The sequence below is a fragment of the Heterocephalus glaber genome, unplaced genomic scaffold, assembly GCF_053883595.1.
Source record: "Heterocephalus glaber isolate CG9 unplaced genomic scaffold, H.glaber_assembly_v1.0 deba00001429, whole genome shotgun sequence".
Lineage (NCBI taxonomy): Eukaryota > Metazoa > Chordata > Mammalia > Rodentia > Bathyergidae > Heterocephalus > Heterocephalus glaber.
Window position 1 is genome coordinate 17,064,820 of NW_028258294.1, and position 22,499 is coordinate 17,087,318.

Sequence of the window (22,499 nt, forward strand, 5' to 3'; positions counted from 1 at the left end):
ACATTTTTAATATAAATTTCTGAATAAGTAATGATTTCTTTTGATGTGTAATTCTAGATAAAACACATTAAATAGGAAAAACTGCCAGTGATAATGATAGGACATGTAAACTTCTAATTCTGGAAGAATATACAAATAAAGGTACATTAAGGAACATTACAGCTTACTTATTTAAGTACTGTATCAATGAATTACGCATTTAACTTAGCATTTACTCAAAAAAGCACCCACCATTACTCTATTACCTTATCTCAAATACTTGGTTGCATTTGGCTTATAGTTTCTGCACTTTGGGTCTTTCTTTTCTTTTTAACAAACTCTTGCATTTTTTAACAAAGTTTTCTCTTCTTCATACAAATCTCAAACATTTTCTTTTTTTTCCCCCGATACCCGGGATCAAACTCAGACCTACGCTTGCCAGGCAGGCACAGCGCCACCGAGCTACATCCCCAGCCCTTCCAACATTTTCATTGAGATCATTATTCTTGGATAATACATCTTTTTGGTGTTGTTATTTTAATATTGCTCCACTAAATTTTCTAATGCTTTTATGTTGATAAAAAAACTATTAATATCTGAATATTTCTTTTACATCCAAATGCTCCATGTTTAATTCAAGCAATTTTTTCATGGACTTCCTTCTATTGGTATGAAAAAATACTACATTCAAATAATATTTTTATTTTCCACTTTCTAATAGTTGTATCACTCATTTCTGCTTCATAATTCATTGCACTGTTCAACATTTACAGAACAATATTTGATAATAATAGTGGTAGTGGATATTCTTATTTAATTTAATGCAAATACTATTCATTCCTATTATGATGCTAATTAGTAATTTAGATATTCACCTCTGAGATTTTTAATGCCTATATTCAGATTTTAGACGTAACTGCTAATTGTATGCTTATATTACAGTGTCAATTTTACCACTATTTTTCTCCCAAAAGTTTTAGGTCTTTCTGTTATCAGCCAATATGCCCTGGTTGATTTCTCCAGCACCTTTACTACTAATCTCCAGTTTCCTTGCTTAATTTTGCTTTGGGTGCTCTTATCTTACAAACAATTCTGCAACCTTAAGTGAACCATCTGCCCCTTTCTGCGGGCATATCTGGATTTCTCAAAGAAAATCACATAACCTCTTAAATTATACTACTATACATCTGTGATCTTGGCCCTTAGCAAAATTTCTGTGAAAGAGTGCCTTTAATTTAAAGGCAACTATATGTGCCCAGCAGTGAGAAAAAGTTTCTATTTCTAACACCCTAATCAGACCATGGCTTCCACTCCTCTTGGAAAAAAGTCACATATACGAGCCAAAGACAAACCCAAAAGTTAATTCTTTGTTCTGAGTTTTCAAATGCTGAGTGCAGCACATAAGTTTTGTTCATTTGAATGTATCTCTACACTGTGTGTATATCTATGGTCTCTTCTCTTAAATTATTTCACACAGAAGTTATTTCAAACTTTCTTGTATCTCTAAGGTTTTCAATGGAAACCTATGTCTTGCTCACTCTTAAATAACATAAAATCATTTTTCTTAATATTTTCTTAGTAAATTCCCTTATGAAGATTTTTGTGTAGTTTGTAGGAAATAACAGTAAAAGTATGTTTAACCTGCCATCTGTTCCTAGAAATATGCATTTTAGTTTTTAATAGTAAATAGTAAATAGGAAGTTTAACTTTGTAACACATCATCAGATTTATCCTTACCAACCTTCCCATTGTGTTTCTTTTTATAAAGTATTTTTTATTTGAGATTTGGGAAAAATTACTGTATATATCTTGTAGTTTGTCTTAATGATTTGAATGTTTAAATTTAACTCAATTTTCTGGTATTTGATTAGGATATGATTTGACGTAAATATCCAAACTAATTTTCTGCAAATATAGTGCTATTTTTCTCAACAATATTTTATTCTGTACTAATTGATTTATATTGTTTCTACTATGGTAATTATGTTGTAATATATACAACTTGATTAACAATTCAAAGTATCTATTCTTCTCATATTCTGTATGCATTATTGTGGCATTCTAATTCCTCTCATACTTTTGTAATGCTTATCTACCTATCCGCCTAGATTTAAAGATGAATTTTCAATAGCTTTTCCAAATTCTTCTCCCCACTGCCAAAAATTTCATTAGAGTTTTGATTAGGATATGTGTAAAACATAAGTGCTATTGACCGAATATTTTTATTTTTCCTTCTTCTTGAAGTGGTAAGTGCCCAAGAATCTTGCTTTCTACTGCATGTATGTGAAAGCCATGTCAACTTTTCCTTACCACTCCTCTGGTGATTGTGATGCTCATGTCAAGATGCAGCCTCTGTTTGTCTGGATTCCTGAGTGATGACAATGAGCAGAGCCTTCTGTTGGTCTGCTCTGAACATACAGAGGGCTTGTTTGGTGCCCCAACAGAATGTATTCTACCCATAAATACAGAACCATGTTAATGATATAAATGAAATTTGGAGATCTGGGACTATCTGTGACATAACTACTATATGATTTATTATTGTCAAACAAACAAACAAGGACAGGAATTAATTACCGTAATATTGAATTTATTTCAGTTGACTCTCTTAGCCAGTCTCATTTATATTGTCCTTGTTTACTCTATCCTCTTTCACCAAAAAAGGCTTGAAAATCTTTGCTCAAAACAGGGTTCCCAAGAGTGGGGAAAAGGTTATGGATCATTAGATTCCATATAGTTCTGTCTTTCATATAAATTTCATAAGAAATCTTTTTTTAAGGAATTAGATCTTCTGCCTGTCCTCCCGACCTGTATCCTCCAGCCAGTTGAGATTTGTGTCACTACAAGGGAGTCTCTGCAAAGATGCTGCTGAGCAAGACATTTTGCTTACCTCAATCTAAAATTTTAGCTCCCTGTGGCTTTCTTGCAAATCATTTTGAATCAAGGAAACATCAGTTTGTACATCTTAAGGCTAAACCTGCCTATGTAAGGAAAGGACATAATAAACCTGCCTATGTAAGGAAAGGACATAAAAGACAAGTAAATGTAGCTTTTTTATTATTTAAAAATTCCTTTCCTTCCTTTCTTCCTTCCCTCCTCTCCCCTCCCTCCCTCCCTCCTCCCCCGTCTTTCTTCCTCTTTCACATTTCCCACTCAGGTTCTTGGGAATTCACTGAGGTAGAGGTGAGTGTTCCTTGTGTATGAGGAAAGTGGAATGGATATTTTATTCTGTCATTGTGGTGATTAATACTATCTTTTATAATATGTCATTTCTTCTTCTGAGCATACAGCTAGGCTTCATCCCCCAGCTTCTTCTGCGGGTAAAGGGGGCCATGGAATGTGGGTAGAAGTGATGTACAGTATATAACATTTGCAAGTTTTGCCTCCAAACCATCCCTCACTCGATGCTCACTTCTAGTGAAATGCAATGAAGGACTCCAGCCTACGGGAAAGGGTGGGGCCACTACTTCAAAGAAGCCTGCATTTTTCTCGTTCTCTGGACTGCGTATAAGTGACAAACACATTGATAATGCACTAAGCTACTTATCTTTGCAACAATTTCTAATAACTGCCTATTGATATAACGAAAACCACTCCAAACAAAGTTGTGTGTTTTATACAGTAAATACTTTGGGAGGATGGAGGAACCATAGTTTGTATTTATGCAATATTAATTAAATTAGGTGAATATGAAAAAGCATTTAAGCATAGCTTAAAGTACAATGGCTAGACTATTTTATTATCATAGGTGGGTAAAATACAAAAAACATCAAGTAACTTTATTAATGTCTACGATAACATTGGATATTTCTTGACAGTTACAATTTAAGATTTACACCTCATAAATAATTAAATGATCATATTATTATTTGAGGCTTCAGTAATGAATTGAAAATTGAGAAATGAGATATCTTTTATTAAGTTACTTGTACTCACTTGTATTAAGAAGTAGTAATACTTTCATACAGAGGAACTCTTCATGGCTAACTTGAAGCTTCACAAACTCCTGTGGGATCTGCCACATGGTAAGGCATAATGAATAGAACGATGACTCTTTCATACGCTGTCTAGCTCCACACGTAAACACACATGAAAAAGCAACAGGAAAAAAGTCTCAGCCAGTTTACGTAATATATCATAGAATAGGATTTTAGTAATTATTTCTCATATTAGTGAGACTGACTACTATATTTCATAAACAAACTTAATATTTGAAATTTTAAACATCTTTAAACTTTTTCATAACAAGTACTTTTTGGGGAGCAATACTGGGATTTAAACCTAAGGCCTTTGCCCTGAGCTACAGCTACAGCCTTTATTATTTATTTATTTATTTATTTATTTATTGGTATCAGGGATCAAACTCGGGTCCTTGCGCTTGTGCAACAGGCGACGAAACCACTGAGTTAAATCCCCAGCCCTCCAGCCTTTATTTTTGAGAAAGGTTCTTGCTAAGTCTCTAAATTGCCCAAGCTGGGCTCAAATTTGTGGTCCTCCTGTCTCCAGCTCCCAGAATACTGGGATTATAGGTGTGCACTACTATGCCCCACTCTGACACTAAATTTTTGAGGTTAAAATAAATAATTTTTAAATTATAAAAAAATTAAATATACATTGACCAGACAATATTGTTTCTCTTTTTCATTATCAACACTTTAAATATCTAAACCAAGAAAAGAATAGAAAAGTCATAGGAGTTGAGAATGTGAGCTGAGGCATGCTTAGAAATTCTTTATTTTTCCCATGAAAATGCACTCACGTGCGCACACAGACACACACACACACACACACACACACACACACACATGTAGGTATATGTTTGGTTGCAATTGAATGGGAGAATTCAACAGAAAGTAATTACATTGTGACCTTTTCTAGGGGAAATATATGGTGAATGGTGATGTAGAAAAGAATAAAAAGGAACATTACCAAGAACTAAATAATTGTCAAGATTAAAAATAAATGCTAATGGTAGAGGACACTTACTTAAGGTATTTTCTCAGCCATGTACTGTTTTATAATGTCCACATTAGTCAAAAAAAGCTAAGGAGAATAGTGAAAAGATTAGATTTTTACTCAGAAGAGTTAAGATTAATTCTTCCAGATTCTTTGGTAGGTTACTGAATTTTCCTGAACCTCAGTTTTTTGAATTGTAAAATGAAGGATGATAATTCCTTGCCTATTTTAAAGGGTTTTCAGAAAAATGAAATGAAATATATGAAAATTGTGAACTATGAAGTCTTAAACAAGTATAAGTTATTAATTACTTACAGGAAGTCAGGATTCACCATTGGAACACCATAAATATTACCGTGAAATGATTCTTATTTATTTAAATGTTATATGTAGAAAATTAATTATTTAAATATACTAAAGCAAATTGAAATGTTTATCTTCCAATTTTAAAATAAATTACCAGTCTAGTTTTTCTTATAGGAAAAAAGATAATATTTCTACTTTTCAGAGTTAAGTCAATACTTTCAAAATGATATTTGTAATTTATTTCAATATCTTTATTGGCACTAAGGTATAAAACTTTATAAACCTAAACATTTAATTTTTTAAGTATATTTGTTGATGCAATTTTGAAGAATTTAATAAATTTGAGTAAAAAGTATATATTGAAACTAAAGGAAAAATTTCCAAATACCAAAATTACTGATAGAAATGATACAATCTTATTAAGATGATCATATCAAGCTGTATCCTCAGGTAATTCTGAGAAATCTTTCAGTAAATTCTATTATTTCGGATATTAAGTAAATGTATAATCATTTATTGAAGTATAATTTTCAAAATTATCTTACATACACACTCATGATAATAAAAAAGTTACTACTTACTCATTTAGTACTAGATCAGGTGCAAAATATAACATCTGCCCACTGACATGTTTGTAGGACCTCCATCCTAATGCAAAAACCATTAAGCTCATCCAAGAGTACTGAATGAGAGTTATCTGGTCATCAATATGTAAGTTTCGAAAGCCTACAAAACACATTTTAAAATGATCACAAAGATGTGTTTTGAAAACGTTGAAAGCACACAGGAATATGAAAATAGATGTTAGCATGCTATGTTTTCAATCTCAATATTTCTTACCTTAAAATTCAGGAAAGATTAACAAATAATATAGCTTTAAAATGAAAAAAGGGCACAACTTTGGGAGTCATTGAAAATTAATCACTGTGACTTAGCATTTCTGGGAATATGCTAACTGAATCAATCATCTGTCACTCATTTAGACAACACCCTCCAGTGTAGGGCTCCATGCCAGGCACCATGTTGAAGTGTTAGGGTTATGAAGATGAGTGATATCCAATCCTTGCCCTCAAAAGAAGCTCACAACTCAACAGGAGAGTCAAGCACACGAGATCTGTGACAGAGACCTTAAAAGGTGTACAGCAGTGAACTGGAAAGCAGACCAAGAAAAACTTACTAAAAGATAAAGAGAATGCTTAGGTGGAATACGTTTAGTTTTTTGAGGAATCTCAATCTTAGAGAATTTAAAAATAAATTGATTTTAGTTTGTAAAATCACTGCTATCAATTGTGCTGTCTAATTTTCCTTTAACATCACTTGTCTTGGAGGTGTAAGCTTGGGTCAGATTATGAAAGGTCTCATCTATTAAGAAGCAGTGGAAGAGATGCAGCCTTGTATATGTTATAGATGGGTCCTTGATATCTATGTGGAAGATATTTTCAGGGGAGTAAGTTTTGGAGTTAAGGGAGCTACTGACAAAGGACAGGTGAGATGAAAAAAGCTTGAAATAAGTCAACATACAGGAATTGAGAGTTCTCAGAGAAATATTTATGTACAGAGTAAAATAAAAGAGATTTAGCAATTATATGTAGTCAGGAAGAAGGATTCAAATATATCTTTCAGTAATTCCGCCCTCCCCTCACCAAATGCTTTAGTAATCATAGCATTGGTAAGATAAAGTGCTGTAATGGAGGAGAAACAAGCTGGAGAGAAAAGTGTAAATTGTGGACATGTTTGAGGGACCTCAAAAATATCCAGATACCAACCAGGCATGTGAACAAGGACTGGGGAGACATCTGGGCTGGAAATATAAATATGTAATATACTTACATCTGATTGTAGTTGAAACAAGGAAAGTAGGTAAAATCTTTTATTAAAGGTTAAAAGAAAAAACGTGGGTAAAAACAGCAACCATTATTTTGAAGCTCTATGAATAACATGTTTCTCTTAAAATCCATTAAAACACATTTACAAATGACTCATTTCAGAAATAAAACCAAAGCAAAACTTAATTCATTAGATACCAAGGGCAAAAGAAACTAATTTCCTGACTACATTAGATACTTAAAGATAGTAGCAGAAAAGCAAGCTGTTTTTTCTCTACCTAATCCAAATGCCCCACCTTCCTGTGAATAGTAGGAGGACTGCTACTCACCTTTTAGAACTCCTCATATTTACTGGGACCCAGAACAACTCTAGTGCATATTCATAAGAGGTCTCCCTCTTGGGGGTGGGGAGTAGGAAACACGAAGCACTGTTCAGTGTCTAACCTCCCTCCCTGTCTCTCATCCTTTCTCTGTGTGGACAGATTACCACTGGTTGGAGTCTGGTGACACCAAGTGTCCAACCTTCATACTAAGGAAGCTGGCTAAAGCCTCTGCATTCCTGGGCTTATGGACCACAGATTACCAGGATGCTGAATCAGAATTAGTGAAGCAAACATAGATATTTATTCTGAATGAGGGTGGCACTCGGGTGGTAGGATACAGTGGCTGTAGTTGTAATGCTGTTTTTTATGTCCTTTAGAGACACCTCAGTTTCTGCCCATTTTCTATATTTGCCCTCTAACTTCTATTTAGTGACTCCATGGTGTCCTTTAGCATTTTTATGAGTTTTTAAAAAATTTTATAGAATTAACACAATTGTTTCTGGTTTTTGTGGGCATCTAAGACTTCTGATTTACTCAGGTGCACAGAGAGGCTCTAAATAACCATCCAAAAAAATTGGCATGTAATTTTCATCATTTTCTTTATTTTCATATAACTTAGATATACTGTCAAGTGCATATATACATAATACTCCTCTTAGAAGGAGTTCTGGACAGAAGACCTAAGTTCCCATCCCAGTTCTATCCTTAGTGAAAACCACTGAGGGCAAGCCATTTCTTCATAGATAAGAGAACAACAATAATGATAACTAATTCAATCACTTGCCATAAACTCATATGAGATAATTATGCATATTGTAAAGCACAATACAAATATGTGCTATTAATCTATCAATGGTTTTTATAACAGAGCTGCTCCATAGAGAAATTGGTGTATGAAAGCCAGTACTGTTTGATAGAAAGTCTCTAATTTTAAAACAGGAGATTGAAATTTATGTCATTTTATATTATAGAACCTGTGTAATACAACTAAAGTATAAATGTTAGTAATGGCAATAAATTCAAAAGATAAATATTCTATCTGGGATATATATTTCCTACAATATGTGCTTCATATATATTTTGTCAAAAGTTTTATATATATATATATATGTATGTATAGAGATGCTTGTAGAAAACTTTTTTACAGTTAATTAGCTATATTAAAAGATTAATGCCCAGGAATATAAATTCCTACAATATATTTATTATTCTCTATATTCTTTCACATTCACTTTTATAACTTTCTATAGAAAAAATTTTAAAATACTTAAATATCTGACATAACTACGCTATATTTTTCTACTTTTATTTTGTTAACCCCTAGCTAGTTTTATAAAAATTCTATAAATTTGGGGGCCGGGGATTTAGCTCAGTGGTTTCGCTGCCTGCTGCGCAAGCGCAAGGACCCAAGTTCGATCCCCAGTACCAAAAAAAAAAAAAAAAAGTTCTATAAATTTATACAACAAGCCATTCACTTACTCTTTTTAAAAAAATAGGGATTCTATTTATATTTAAATTCACTTTTCCCTAATCTTTGTTTTTGTCTTTTTGCTTTTTCTGTTTTGTTTTTGAATTCTGGGATTATTAAAGACTTGAAATAAAGGAACACTTTTATTATAATAAAAAGGCAAATTTTATCAAAATATCTTAAAATGTATCCAATTACCTACATTTATAGCAGAAAATATATTTCCATTTAACAGAACAGAACTCAGAAAATAACCTCTATTTACTTTACCTTTTGCAGGGCTTATCTGTGATAAATGTACAGTGTTAAATTGATGTGAATATTCCTTGTATGGAAGTATAATTTTTTCTGCATTAACTGAAATATTCTATTATTTTATACTGAAACAAAGATGGGAACATTGAGATCAAATTGCAAATGGTGATAATGATGAGGTAAATTTAGTACATTTGAGATGATGATCAAAATGGAAAACACAGAGAACTGATGGTCACTAATTGTGCTTAGCAATAGTATAAAAAAATGCCCTTGCTTTTTAAATGACTTGATAACTCCCCAAAAAACTCAGGTTACAAGATGTCCAATTTTTAACTCTTAAAAATATTAAAAGAAACAATACAGTAAAGAGATGGCCTGTATTACATTACTTCCAGAGTTCTGATAAAATACACAGGGTGTACTCAGGTTAAAAAAAATGTCATGCAACTGAAACAGCTAATGCGAAACAAGGGCAGAGGATTATATATTCAAGCACCTTCTGACACAAAGCAGGAACTTTCACATGCAAATATGAACTCAGAAAAGGACAGAGAAGCTTTAGTATATATAATGTGTGTGATCTGCGGCATGTGCTTGACGACTTAAAAAGTGGTGTAGTTCTTTGTATAACAATTCTATTCTTTAAATTTCTGTAAGTTATTTCAAGCACCTAATTGAAGTGAAGCATTATGGCTTCCACTAAACACAAAAATTACGAAGATGGTGTTTCTGCCTTTAACACGTATAATCTAGTGAGACAGACATAAAAGCAGAACACGATTTTAATCTACAGTGTTGGTGCTGTGGTTGACAGATGTGAGGGAGAGTGGGCAAGTGAAGAGTGCCTTCACCTAATCTCGGAAGACTCTGGGAAATCACTGTAGTGGAACTGTCAGATGATGTGAATCCTGATGGCTAGTGAAGGGCCAGCCAGAAGAGGTGGGAAAAGAGAAGGGCCTCCAGGTAGGTAAATAACAACATGGGCAGAAAGACGAAGAAAATGGGTCAAAGAGAATTCTGGGAACTGGATCTTACAGTTTCTTAAAGAAAAACTCCTAAGAGCTAATATTACAAATTCAAGAGCCAGATCACAGAAAGGCCTTTGATACGAGTGCTAAGGAGTTTAGACTTATACTCTGAAAAGAAAAGGCGAAAACATAATTTGTTATAATTGTTTAAAAAAGGATGATTCTTGGGGCAGGATAGAGGATTGTTTGGGGGCTGAAATGTAGGTAAAATATGATATAAAACTAAATCAGGATGGCATTAGCAGTGGAAGTTGTATGTATAATGCATGATATATTTAATAAGCAGAGTTTACAGAATTTGACAGCTGACCTAGGGATTAAGAAGAAAACGAGCCAAAGAGGATGCCAAAGAGTCTGGTTGAGGTGTCATTTCAACATACAGAAAAAAGAGGTTAGGTTTCATGAGAAGAAGGTCATGTTCACTTGGAAGTTCATCTAGATAGTGAAGTGTAAGAAGCTCTTGAAATATACAGTCCAATAGCTTAGTAGAAGGTCTGGGCTGATGGTACATATTTAAAAGTATTGAAAAAAAAGTATTTGGATATCGTGGTAATTAGAGAAAGGCTATGAATGAATCATCCAGACTGTGCAGAGTGAGAGCGTACTGGAGTAGAGGACAGAGCTTAGGCCATGACAAATTTATGATATGAATGGAAGAACAAACAGGAGTTATGAAATAGTTTGTCAATGGCCTCACAGGTATGTGAAACATGGTAAGGGCTTAAAATATTCATTTAACAAAAATATTTTTTTGACATGGACAACAGTAATTTCAGTGGAATAAGGTGTTAGAAAAGTGATTTTTGAAAGTCTTCATAAAAGCCTTTATCAAAGCCTAATTTTAGTCCTAGTAGGCCACTCATTTTTGTGTGGTGAGTGACCTATGATAAAAGTTTTGATGTTTTTAAGAGACTCTCACATTTGAAAAGGTTAGGAACCATTGTCTTATGCTGGTTTAATTCATTAATCACCAGATAGATCTGGAGCATTCCTTTCCTTACAACATCATACACATTCTTCCTTCTATCTGGCACTTCTTTTTATCAAGGATAAAGTCTGGTAGCCTGACAAATCGCATATCTCCTTTCTTTATTCCCCAATGTTGAATGTTCTTCTGCGCCAACCTTTTTTATATTTGTATCTCATGCCACATCCACACATGCTGTTCAATATTTTATGTCTCTTATTGGCTCAAAAGTTCCTTAGTAGAAGAAATATGTTGTTCAATTTTTAAATTTCACAGATAATGTTTTGCTCTAAACTCCAAATATTGCTCACTGAAGCTACACATAAAGGTCAATGTAAAATCATTTATATACAAATACCATATGTCTGATGCAGTGTACCCTAAGCGATGGTTTATAAATATCCTTTCATGAGGATAGAGCATCTTGCAAATCTCTATTAAATAATAAAAGAATATCTTTGAAATATATAGAGAAATAAGATAAGCTGCAATTATTGTAACTGGTCAAAAATAATGAAAATATATAGACAAATAAGAAAAGAAGTCCTGACTAAGCAACAAGAATCCTCAAAATATCTGCAGATTTATGCCTAGGGATCCCCATGTATGGTTATCATCATTGTTATAATGATTATTCTGCACCTGCTCTTAATCTGATTTCCAAAATATACTTTCCTATTGTGAAAGAATGACTTCAAAGTCTAGCAAAGAATTTTTTTGCACTGTAAGTAAATTCATATTCTATCTTATTATAAGGGCAACTTTAACAAAAGTCTATATTAAACAGTTTTATTAGTCTTATTACACATAAGTGAATGGATAAAGTAAACTTCTCATATGTGTGCAACTGATGGACCAAATGGTATTGTATCTTGCACCAAAATGTATTCACACCATGAATCTAGCTTTCTGGATTTCCTAACACTACTGTTTCTTAGATCTTGCACACAGAAGGTATATAATAGTCATGTAATGAGTGAATCAGTAAATAAAAACTAACATTGTTTAAAGTCAACTGAAACCAGTTTGGAGTAGCTAATGATACTAGATTATAAACATGTCCCTATGAGTCCTTTCTTGGAATCCAAGATAGATGAGTTCATTGAGCATTTTCATCATTCAATCAGTAGTGCTACTTCCAAATGCAGTCTATGCAAATATGGTTTAGAAAGACCATAGGCCACAATGGTCACAATGCTTTGATAACTCCAATACTTCCCTTGTTTATAGTTAATGGCAACAGTATATGTAATGACAGTGTTGCTATCATTCTCATTTGCTACATATAAATTATATTTTCGATAATAAAATAATTGTCACCAAAATCAAAGTAAAAATTTCTCCTTCCTTCCTCCCTCCTTCCCTCCCCTTCCCCTTCTTTCCTTCTTTCCTTTCTTTCAAATGGGGTCAAACACTACTGGTAGGTATCTGTTTCAACTTAAAAAGCTCACTTAACTTTTATCCATAGTAAATAATTTATCTTTTGAATATAATTGCTGATTTTCTAAATTTGTCAGCTAATGTTAGAGTCTTTTGGAACATAAAATACAAACAACAGAAATATAACCTCTATCAAAAATCGTATCTAAATAATAGATAAATTAAAAATACTTTTAAACATACATATTTTATATACTAATTTTATCAATGTTCTTAGAACATTTTGCTTAGTAAAGGGTGGTCAAGTTTGATAACAATCTTACAGAACTTATTCAGAACTTTCCTAATGAAAAAAAATAATTACCTGTCCAAGGCCTTCAGCTAGAATGAAATTAATAAGAAGCTGGGCAACTTTTATTCAATATGTAGTTTTTTTAAAAATTCACCAAACAGGGATCTATTTTTCTATTTCTTTAAGCAACCTTGAATGTTCAATAACAATTCATCTATTATGTTTCAAACCTTTCAGGTAGAATAATAATTGAAAAATATATTAAGGCAAATTGGAAAGGATTTTTTTTCCAAACATCCTACTGAATTTACTTGGGGACTAAAAGGACATAATATTCTTGATCAGAGACTGGAAAAAATAAATTGGTCTAAAGAAGTATAAAGATATTACTGGTGTGAAGAGAATGTAATTTTTGAAAAAAGATTTATTTCTAATCATGAGATTAACACCTCCACAAACAATTGCTGCACATTTTCTTCTTGTACTGCAGTCTAAGATTTACCCAAGTGAGAATTTCATCCTTATTCTTTCAACCACTTGGCTCCGATGGAGCTATGTAGAAGGAACAAAATGGGAGATAAAGTGACTGAAATACTTTCATGATGATATAATCTAAGTCCTCACTGTTGCTGGGCTATAGCCCCTTTATCTGGTTATAACTTAGAAGAAATAGTGACTGGAGGTTATTTTCTCTAAGCCCAAATAACTTTTTTATGTTTAGGAATTTTTTTTCTTAGTTGACCTTAGATACCTTACTATACTGTGAATTCTGACTTGTTACATGAGTAGATACATTCAGTTTTATTTCTGACCAATTAAAGTTTGTTCAATTAAGTTTTAGAATAAACTAGACATTTTAAAAAATGGTCAACATGTCTTTCTTGAACTGCTATTATATCAGTGGTTGGACACATATTTTCTATTTCTTAACTGTTTCATGTATATAATTCTTGATTTATGAACAAGACTCATACTTCTTTTGTATTTCCATAGCACACATGAAGGTATGTAGCATTTTGAACTGCTGGAACATACAATGTAACATGCTTTTTACATTACAGTTAATTTGCTAACACACAGTTTTATTTAACAATATACATGTACAAATATACAAAAACAGTACATTTTTGTTGAATGCTGTTAAATATCATTTTTACCTGGCAGTGATTTAGACCACTTGACTACAGATAGAAGTTGCCTCTCGCCTAGTTGATTAAGACTCGTCAGCAAAGAACTGGAGGTATCAGGTTTTGTGTTGTCATATCCTGCATAGATCACATCTGGTTCAATACTCATCAACAGGTTGATCAGTGGAGGGACCAACTGTATTTCTTGACTTGGTGAAAAAGTGATTCTTTGGCTTTCATTTGAAATGCCCACTGGTTGTGGGAGAGCAACGCCATCTAGTGCTCTCATAACTCTGACTTTATTGAACTTTTTAAACTTTCGACCTACAGTAAAGAAAAAGGAAGAGAAGTTCTTTTAATTATATAGGAACTAAATATTGAACTAAATATCCCAGAAGTGTATTATTTTTCCTGGTCTTAAGAATCATAGCATTATAGATTTTGGCATCTGTTATGGTTTGAGTCCAGATGTCCCCCCAAAGCCTCACGTGGTCATAGGTGGCTTTTTCAGAGGTGGGTGAATCTAGAGTGTGTGATGCTGGGATTAAGGGCATGTGATTACTAAACCAGTACAGTGGTTTGGCATCACCCTTATCTTGTAGCCTGGATAAAATATAAGGGACAGAAAGAAGCTTGTCTTCTCCCTTGATGCTTTTGCTACCATGTGGGTGCCATGAACTGTTTCTCCTCTGCAAAGTCCCTCTGCCATGTGTTGCTCTGCCTTGGAGCCAGCTGATTATGGATGGAAACCTCTATAAAACTGGACTAAATAAGCCCTTTCTCCTTTAACTTTCAGTGTCGGGTATTTCTTCTCAGCAATGAGAAAAAAGTAACTAACACAGCATCAGTCTAATAAAATGAAATAAAATCTTACTCTTAGGTCTCAGATTTGGATTAAGTAATATCATCATTCATTGGGTTAGTGTGGTGTGGATAATTACACCAGGACCACCAGGGGGCTGTGGAGCTTTGTATGAAAAAAGAAAAGTTGTTTTTAGTAGAGACTAATCTCAGTATTGATCGATCTTCTGATAGGACTGCCTTCCAAAATCTAAAGCTTCAGACTACTTTGTTGAAATATGGTTTAAAATTTGCATAATGATTGTTGAAATCTTCTTTGGGGTGTTAATCTTTTAAATAGTCTGTTAAAAGATATTCATATATATCCAAACCCTGCACAATCTTTTTATACAATATCAGGAGGTTCACAGATCCCTTGAAATCATTCCATGGATTATTATAAGATCTAAGGAGCCAACTTAAGAGTATCTTTTTTAAGTAAAGGGAAGACAGTTTGCACTCCATGGAATGTGCTGGTCACACCACATTTGTATTTTTTACACAATTTCTAGAATGTCTACTTTGATGAACTGTGGTGTGTTAGAAAGGAAAAAAAAAATGTGTCTGTGAGATGAGCAGAATTTACCTCGTGAGCATGCACTGAAGGAGACCGGTATACTCATGCAGCCTGCTTCTGCTTCACAGAGGCCTAGAAGTGGATTAGAACAAATGTTCTGGTGACCTGAGGGCAGGCTGGATTTCAGTCCCACCTGTTGTGTGCCAGGCATGAGCTGCTTGTCAGTATGAAGTGGCTGTGCTGCTTAGCTAAGAAAGGCCTGGTAACTGCTTACAATGATGTAAATGGAAGTTGTAATATGCTGGCTCTAATACCTGATCTGCTCATAGACATATTTTTTTGAGGGGCTCATATAACACTGGTCAGAGTTATAAAAACATCCCTGAGTTAATTAGGTGGCAGTGACATGTTAGAAATGCACATTTGTTTGTCCAATTCTGAGCACAGACTGGTAGTGGAGCAGCAGTCAGTTTTCATAAGTCTTGCCACTCTACCCAATTAACTTACCTGCTTGTCTCTATAAGCATTCATCTTTGTGATTTCTGAGCTCAAGTGTTGTCATAAGAAAAAAGGAGTACACTTTTTCCAAAACCCCAAGGAATTTGAAGCTAGAACTCAGGTGACAGGGAAACAACTGTCAGGGTCAATATACAAAAAGGATTCAGAATTTTGTACTGAGAACAATTGGGCTTCTCCGGGAAGGAATGAGTCACCAAAGAGAAGGGAAGTAACAAAAGCTTCACAAAATATCTTGAAAAGTGAGGATTATTAACTCCATTTTTAGACTGGGAAAATGAAGATTAGAGATCACATCTGAGGTTAGAATAGTAGAACTCAGATTTTGTGGTCACGAAGGTCCAAACCCTTTCTACCTCCTAACACCACTGGAGTCTCTGGTCCGGGCTGCATTTTCATTCCCTACCATTCTGGTGAAGAGGTCTAAGCAACAGTTTGTGCAAAAGTGCACAAAATTTGAATTCAGTGTTTTTTAATGTTAGTTACAATCCTAAACTTCCATGACTAACAAAAAATACACCCTCCAATATCCCTGATAATAACTCCAGGAATGAAATTCTTTTCCTTCCAATTTATTTTTTTCTTTATATTTTTTGTATTTATAATAGTTAAAGCTTAATATTTAATGACCTACATCAAACAGCAGGAGCTCAAAGCAGAACTTAATACAGAATATTAGATTCTAAAAGAAAATAATAATAATACTTGTATTTAAGAACAATTATTATATACTTACAAAAACAAGCCTTTATTTATTTTTTTTTTTGGTACTGGGGATCGAACTCGGGTCCTTGCGCTTGCACAGCAAGCCTTTATGTTTTGAAGATTATATAGACTAAACATATAAAATCAAAATTTCATGTAATTATCTAATCCAAGGTCATTGGTATAGTAATTTACATTAGAAATATTAAGTGTAATAATGCATATAGTTTGAAAACCGAATAGAAAATGGTTTAAGATTATGGGAATTATACCTATCCCATCCAGTTTTCCCATAACCACCTTCACATTCTATTGTGATTTATAAAGCAACAACACAACTGAAAACGTACAGCTAAACAAACCATCATAAAGCCCAAAAGGCTGAACACTGCCAGCCCTCAGAAGATGCTCTTAAGCCTTATCCTTCACTGAAGAGAGCCACCAGCCCACCTATCACAGATCCTCCCTTGCTTTGCTTTTTTTTTTTTTTTCAACTTACTTTAACCTCATTTCTCTTTTTCATCTTTTTCAATTCTGGTTTCATCAGGATTTGGTTACACTATTGGTTTCTTTGACTTTGTATTAATTACAACATTATTTGTACTTCTGAAAAATAATAGCACCTGGTGTTTTGAGTCACGTAACAGGAGACTAGGTGTTTTGAATCAGTAACACCCCTCATGCCTTTTGCATTTACTGGCAGAAGATGATATATATGGGTGCTTTCATAGTTTTGTTCAAAGGAGGGAAGATGTGGACTACGATGCCAGGGGTGGGCATGAGGGGTTAAAAATACAGATGAAAAAAAAAAACACCACAGATGAAGAAAGTGGCTTAAGAGTCTTCTGCCATTCAACCTGATGAATGAGGATGTGAGGGATGAAATTAAGACGTAGACAAGTTGATTTTTTGGAGGCTCAGGGAAGCCCTGTCACATCCCCTCCACCAGCATATTCTAATGGATACTATGGAAATACAATGCTCCTCCCCATTTCCACTGCTTCCACCATATATTAGGTCACGAGTGACACAGACAACTGAAAAATGTGGTGGCTGTTTTCCCAGCTTTCAACTTCTATAGTTTATTCTTTATAAAACTGAGTGAGGCTTTAAAAACTTAAATCAGACTGTGACTCCTTGTTCATTACACCCCATGACTTCCAATCCTACCTAGTATGAACTTTAAAGACTTTATCAAGCTCTGCAAGGCTCAACATAATCTTGCATAGATTATCTCTCTTATATTCTTCCCCTTGTTCCATTCATATTGAACCTGTCAAGTACTCTACAAGGCAAAAATAGTTTTATGTTGTGTGTTTTTCTTTATGTCTTCAGCTAAAATATAGGCCTCTTGTTTATAGCACCCCATCTCATACATGGTAGATATAATTATAATTGTTAAGGGATTGAAAACAAAAGAATGGAAAAACTACTCTAAATGAGACAACTCTGTAAAAGTAGAATGTCTAATATTTTTTTTTAAAAACCACTACAGTGGAAGAAAAAATTAAAGAACATAGTCCAATAAAGAATCATGAACTGGAAGACGAAACTAACTAAATTATACGAACAATGCCAGATAATGATATAGAAAACAAGGATTATAGTAAAAAGGATTAACAGAGAAGGAGATAAAGAGCTAGTCCATCATATACTAGTAAGCATTCGAAAGGTAGAAAGAGGGACATAACGGAAAGCAATATTTAAGGAATAATGGGATAGTTGTGATCCTTCTCATACTTGAATATGGTAAATAGATTCAACAAAAAATGATTGCTAAATCTGGATCTTGTTCTGAAATGAGCGCTGTTTATTGTGCTGTCTCCTCTCTTTTACTATTTTACTTTATTTCTGGCAAAATATTTTAGATTGAATGAATGACACAAATGTCAGGGTGAAAGTGTCCAATTTGTTGTGTGAAAGGATATAAAATGTATTGTGTTGGCTATTAAAATGTAAGTTTGATGGCAACCAGGAGCTCCCTGGGACAAAGGTAAGGAAACAAAGGACAAAGATCAGCAGACAATGAAGTACTGATGTAAATCCTTGGACATTATGAAGGACACAATAACCATGTTGTAGTTTGGGTGGATGTACAGAGAGTTGTCTCAAAAGTACCTGCAGAGAATTATAAAGGAATGTCTAGATAGGTCTATCTATTGCTGGTCTAATGGGACTAGGATCTTACAAACCCTCTTGAACTAACATGCTTTGCTTTCCCTTTATCCAATTCCACCTCCATTTTCCACATCAGAAGAGTATGTGGAACAAACAAAACAAACACTCAAGTATGCTAGATAACAGAAATATATGGGAAAAGTAACTATTTGCCAAAATACATACTAGAATTTTAAAAATGTATCTGTAATGTCAATCATTCCAATTTTACAGCAAATGAAGGAGATACTTGAAACCTTCAACCTCCACTTTTTACTGGGCCTAGAAAATAATAGAACACTGGTAGATATGACTGGACAGTTCTAGCAGGTAGCCCTGAAAGCAGTTCAAAATATAAACACAATAAATTTCAAGAAAGAAGAATGCCAGTCTAAGTACGTTCCCCAGGCTATTGTGTGTGAGATGGTGCTCCAGGTGAACAACCAGGGACCAGAAGACATCGTGTGCTTCAGGCTTTCATGCAGTGCCCTGGGTAGTGATGTCAGAGGCATCGTCTTTGAGAGATGTTGGGTCAAAATTCAGGATTTTAGAAGAAAAGGAGATGCCCAGAAGAGAGCACTAAAAGAGGTAGGTGGCAGCCGTCATCCTTGGCAATTTTTGCCTTAAAGAGATAGCACATGGCTTTAGTTTTTAATGCTAATTAATGTTACAAAACAGGTGTTATTTTCTAAATTCCAAAATTCTGGAATTCTTCAGAAAGAGAATCGGAATCTTGCTGGCAGTGAAGTGTAGAAAGAAAAACAAAACAGTAAAACTTTACTACACAACTCATACTCTCTACACTGGGAAGTTATTCTTGTTAAGAGAAGTAGGAGTGAATCTAGGTGAAACAGTAGGGAGAAAACTGGTTTTCTAAAAACAACTTTTTATAAATTTAAAAAGGCTCTCTGAGAAAACAATCCATAGAATACTTTTTGGCTTTAAATATTTTTAAGCAAACATAACTTTTCATTTAATTATTCCTTTACATAGAAAAGTTACTTTATTTTGAAAGAATTATTTACCTTTTTAATAATATAGCATTCTTATCATAAATTCAAAATACATAGCTCTATTCAATTTGAAATGTGTGTGTGTGTGTGTGTATGTGTGTGAGTCATTAAGGGAAAATCTGTTCTAAAGGAAAGAAGTTGGAAGCAGGACACCTAAATTAGAAGATATATTGCCATGGTTAAGGGTGTAACTATCTCCCTACTCAGTATTGTACAGCAATGAACTAGATGCAAAAGTTCACTCTGACCTGTAAAGGAAGTGATTCATTGAAAACAAGAATCATATGCAATGAAATAACCAAATAACTTAAATATAATTCTTACAGCAAGAACACAGCCACTGAAGCAGATAGTACAAACTGCCCATTAACAAAAATCTGTCGACATATCAAAATCATATTTTCTGACTTCTGATATTCTGCCATATAATTTTACTAAATCTTTTAAAAGTTTTCCAGTGTTCTCTCCTGTTTCATCTTTATTCAAATGGTTTGTATGTCAGGAATGAGAAACATCAGGAAGGAGTAACAAACATGAATGAATGAATGAAGAAAGAGAGAGGAAGAAGGGAGACAGGAAGAAAGATAGGGGAGGTGGACTCCGTTTTCAGTAGTATAAAGGTAATTGTTCCATGATAATCTCCTCTTAATTTTGGAAGAAGCAACCACGAACAACTGAGATTATCACTGAAAAGAGGACTCTAATTTTTGACAGTCCACACGTACATTCCCCTTCACTCCACACATTTAATTTGGTCCAAGCAATGTGAGTTGAATCCAATGAATTTACTCCGTTTTTTTTCTGGTTTACACAGTTGGATTATTTATTTCCTAAACGGTTGCCACTGACTCTCTCAAGCAGAATAATAACACAACTATGGCATATCACTAGATACTGCCCATTTCTTTCTAAAACCTCTGTGCAAATCTACTAGAGGTAATTAAGTGCACCACTGCTATATTTCTCAGTTTGTGATGTAGACTACAGGACACCATTAGACTTGAATGAATCTTTATATAATATAAACTTGAAATACATTTTTTAAAATTCCAAAATTATCCCTCAAAATATAAAAGATTTTGCATTATATATTTGTCTTTATAAGCTACTTCATATTATGAAACTTCATCTTATTTTGAAAGACAATATGTTGTTTGGAGAAGACAAATTAATTTGAGTAACTTGTTAGTGGTAATTTGGGATGTTGTTTGCAAGATGGACTAAGAAGAGGCAAAAAATACACAGTTAATTGTTCCTGTGTATTCTTAAAAACCCATGCATGGCTTTAAATATTGGAAATCACTGTGAATAAACCTTTAAAAAATTTTAAGAGAATGATTCAGATGGCCAAGAAAACCCAAAATTTTGACGAAGTGTAATTCAGGGAGACGTATTCTACCGAGTGTCAAAATGTCGGCAACTATAGCATTTCAGAGAGTGGTGTAGTTGTGCAGGAATACACAACAGACTGTGGTCAACTTGGTCATTCTTCCATTGTAAGAGAAGGAATGCTGAAATAAGAACAATCAGGGTAAGTTTCCATCCAAGCTGTTTCAAAGGCCTCCAGGCTCCACATACATGAAAACACTATATTGGACTAGGTCCCCACAAAACCCCTGCCCTTGTACTGACTGGAAAGATGGGAAGGTTTAATAGAAATTGTCACATCTGAAGTTATTATGAAGGATAAGTCAAAGTTCATGAGGCATGAAAGGAGAGTGGGCAGGCAAAGGTAAAACACTTGCTAGGTCAAGTGAAATTAGCTGACCTATGGCATAGGATTTACAAAGGACTGGGTTGGGAGAAGGGCTTAGAAGAGAATAGCTGCAAGGCAATGAGAGGCCCCAAACATCATGTTTAGAAATTTGTACTTATTCGTGGATAGTCCAAGGATAATATGTGAAGAAAGCTGACTGGCTCCAATGCTATAGAATAGAGTTCAAACTTCAGATTCCAACTGTCCCAAGCTAATTTTCAAGTTTAACTTTTTCCTATTTATGTTAAATAACTTTCTAGAAAAATTACCACCAGAATGTACAGTATCATGTTTTTTTCAGATACACACAATGTTCATTATGAACACCTTTGTTCTCTTCCACTTACAAAGAATCTATGGACACTTTGAGTGTCTTCACTCTTGAACTTTTTTCCAACTCAGAATTTATTCTTTCTTTTTTTCTCCTAGCATAGCAATGTACACGGTACTTTTCTAAGATCACTTATTTTTCTGTTACATAATTATTTTATTAGAGATTACACTTGCTGTGCCCAAGGAAGCAATGACTGTACTAAGCAGCATGCTTATCACAATGGACATAAAAGAAATATTGGTCTAATACATTTTTTCCTACAGTGGATCATACAGCACTTTTGATACATGAGCTATTTTTAGGTATACATTACTATATATTTAGTTTTGAATTTATTTAAACATAATTTATATTTTAATTGCATATTAATTTTATCATTATGAATTATATTTATTTTGGAAAATTATAAGTAGTATATCAAATCCATGACTTCAACAAAACTACTGCTTAGGAATTGGCTAAATGAAATGAAAATATTAATCAGAGTAAAGGGCTAAAAATGACTCTTCTCCCTGATACTCCTTACTAATGCACCCTGCTTAATATTTTTCACAGCATTTATCATCATTTGACATATATGTCATTCCTTTCTCCCCATCCTCAGAATTTAAACTCCACAAGGGCATGGATTGGTCTATTTTATTTGCTGCTTTATTCCCAGAACTTATAATAGTACCTGTTAAATATTAAGTTAAATATATTTACTGAAAAAGGAGAGAGAAAAGTAGATACACAGGAAATTAAGGAGAAA

The 22,499-nt window shown here is 33.8% G+C and overlaps 1 protein-coding gene across 2 annotated transcripts in view; it reads right to left on the minus strand.

The window, feature by feature from the left end:
• The window catches only part of Pgr (progesterone receptor), a 64,323-nt gene that overhangs the window by 18,591 nt on the left and 23,233 nt on the right, over nt 1–22,499 (minus strand). For both annotated transcript variants that reach the window (XM_004870806.3, XM_087212317.1), the window contains exons 4-6: nt 13,941–14,234; nt 5,823–5,967; nt 3,916–4,046 (exon numbers count right to left, since the gene is read on the minus strand). In XM_004870806.3, coding sequence (XP_004870863.2) covers nt 3,916–4,046; nt 5,823–5,967; nt 13,941–14,234 — 570 coding nt within the window. The remainder of the gene's footprint in view (nt 1–3,915; nt 4,047–5,822; nt 5,968–13,940; nt 14,235–22,499) is intronic.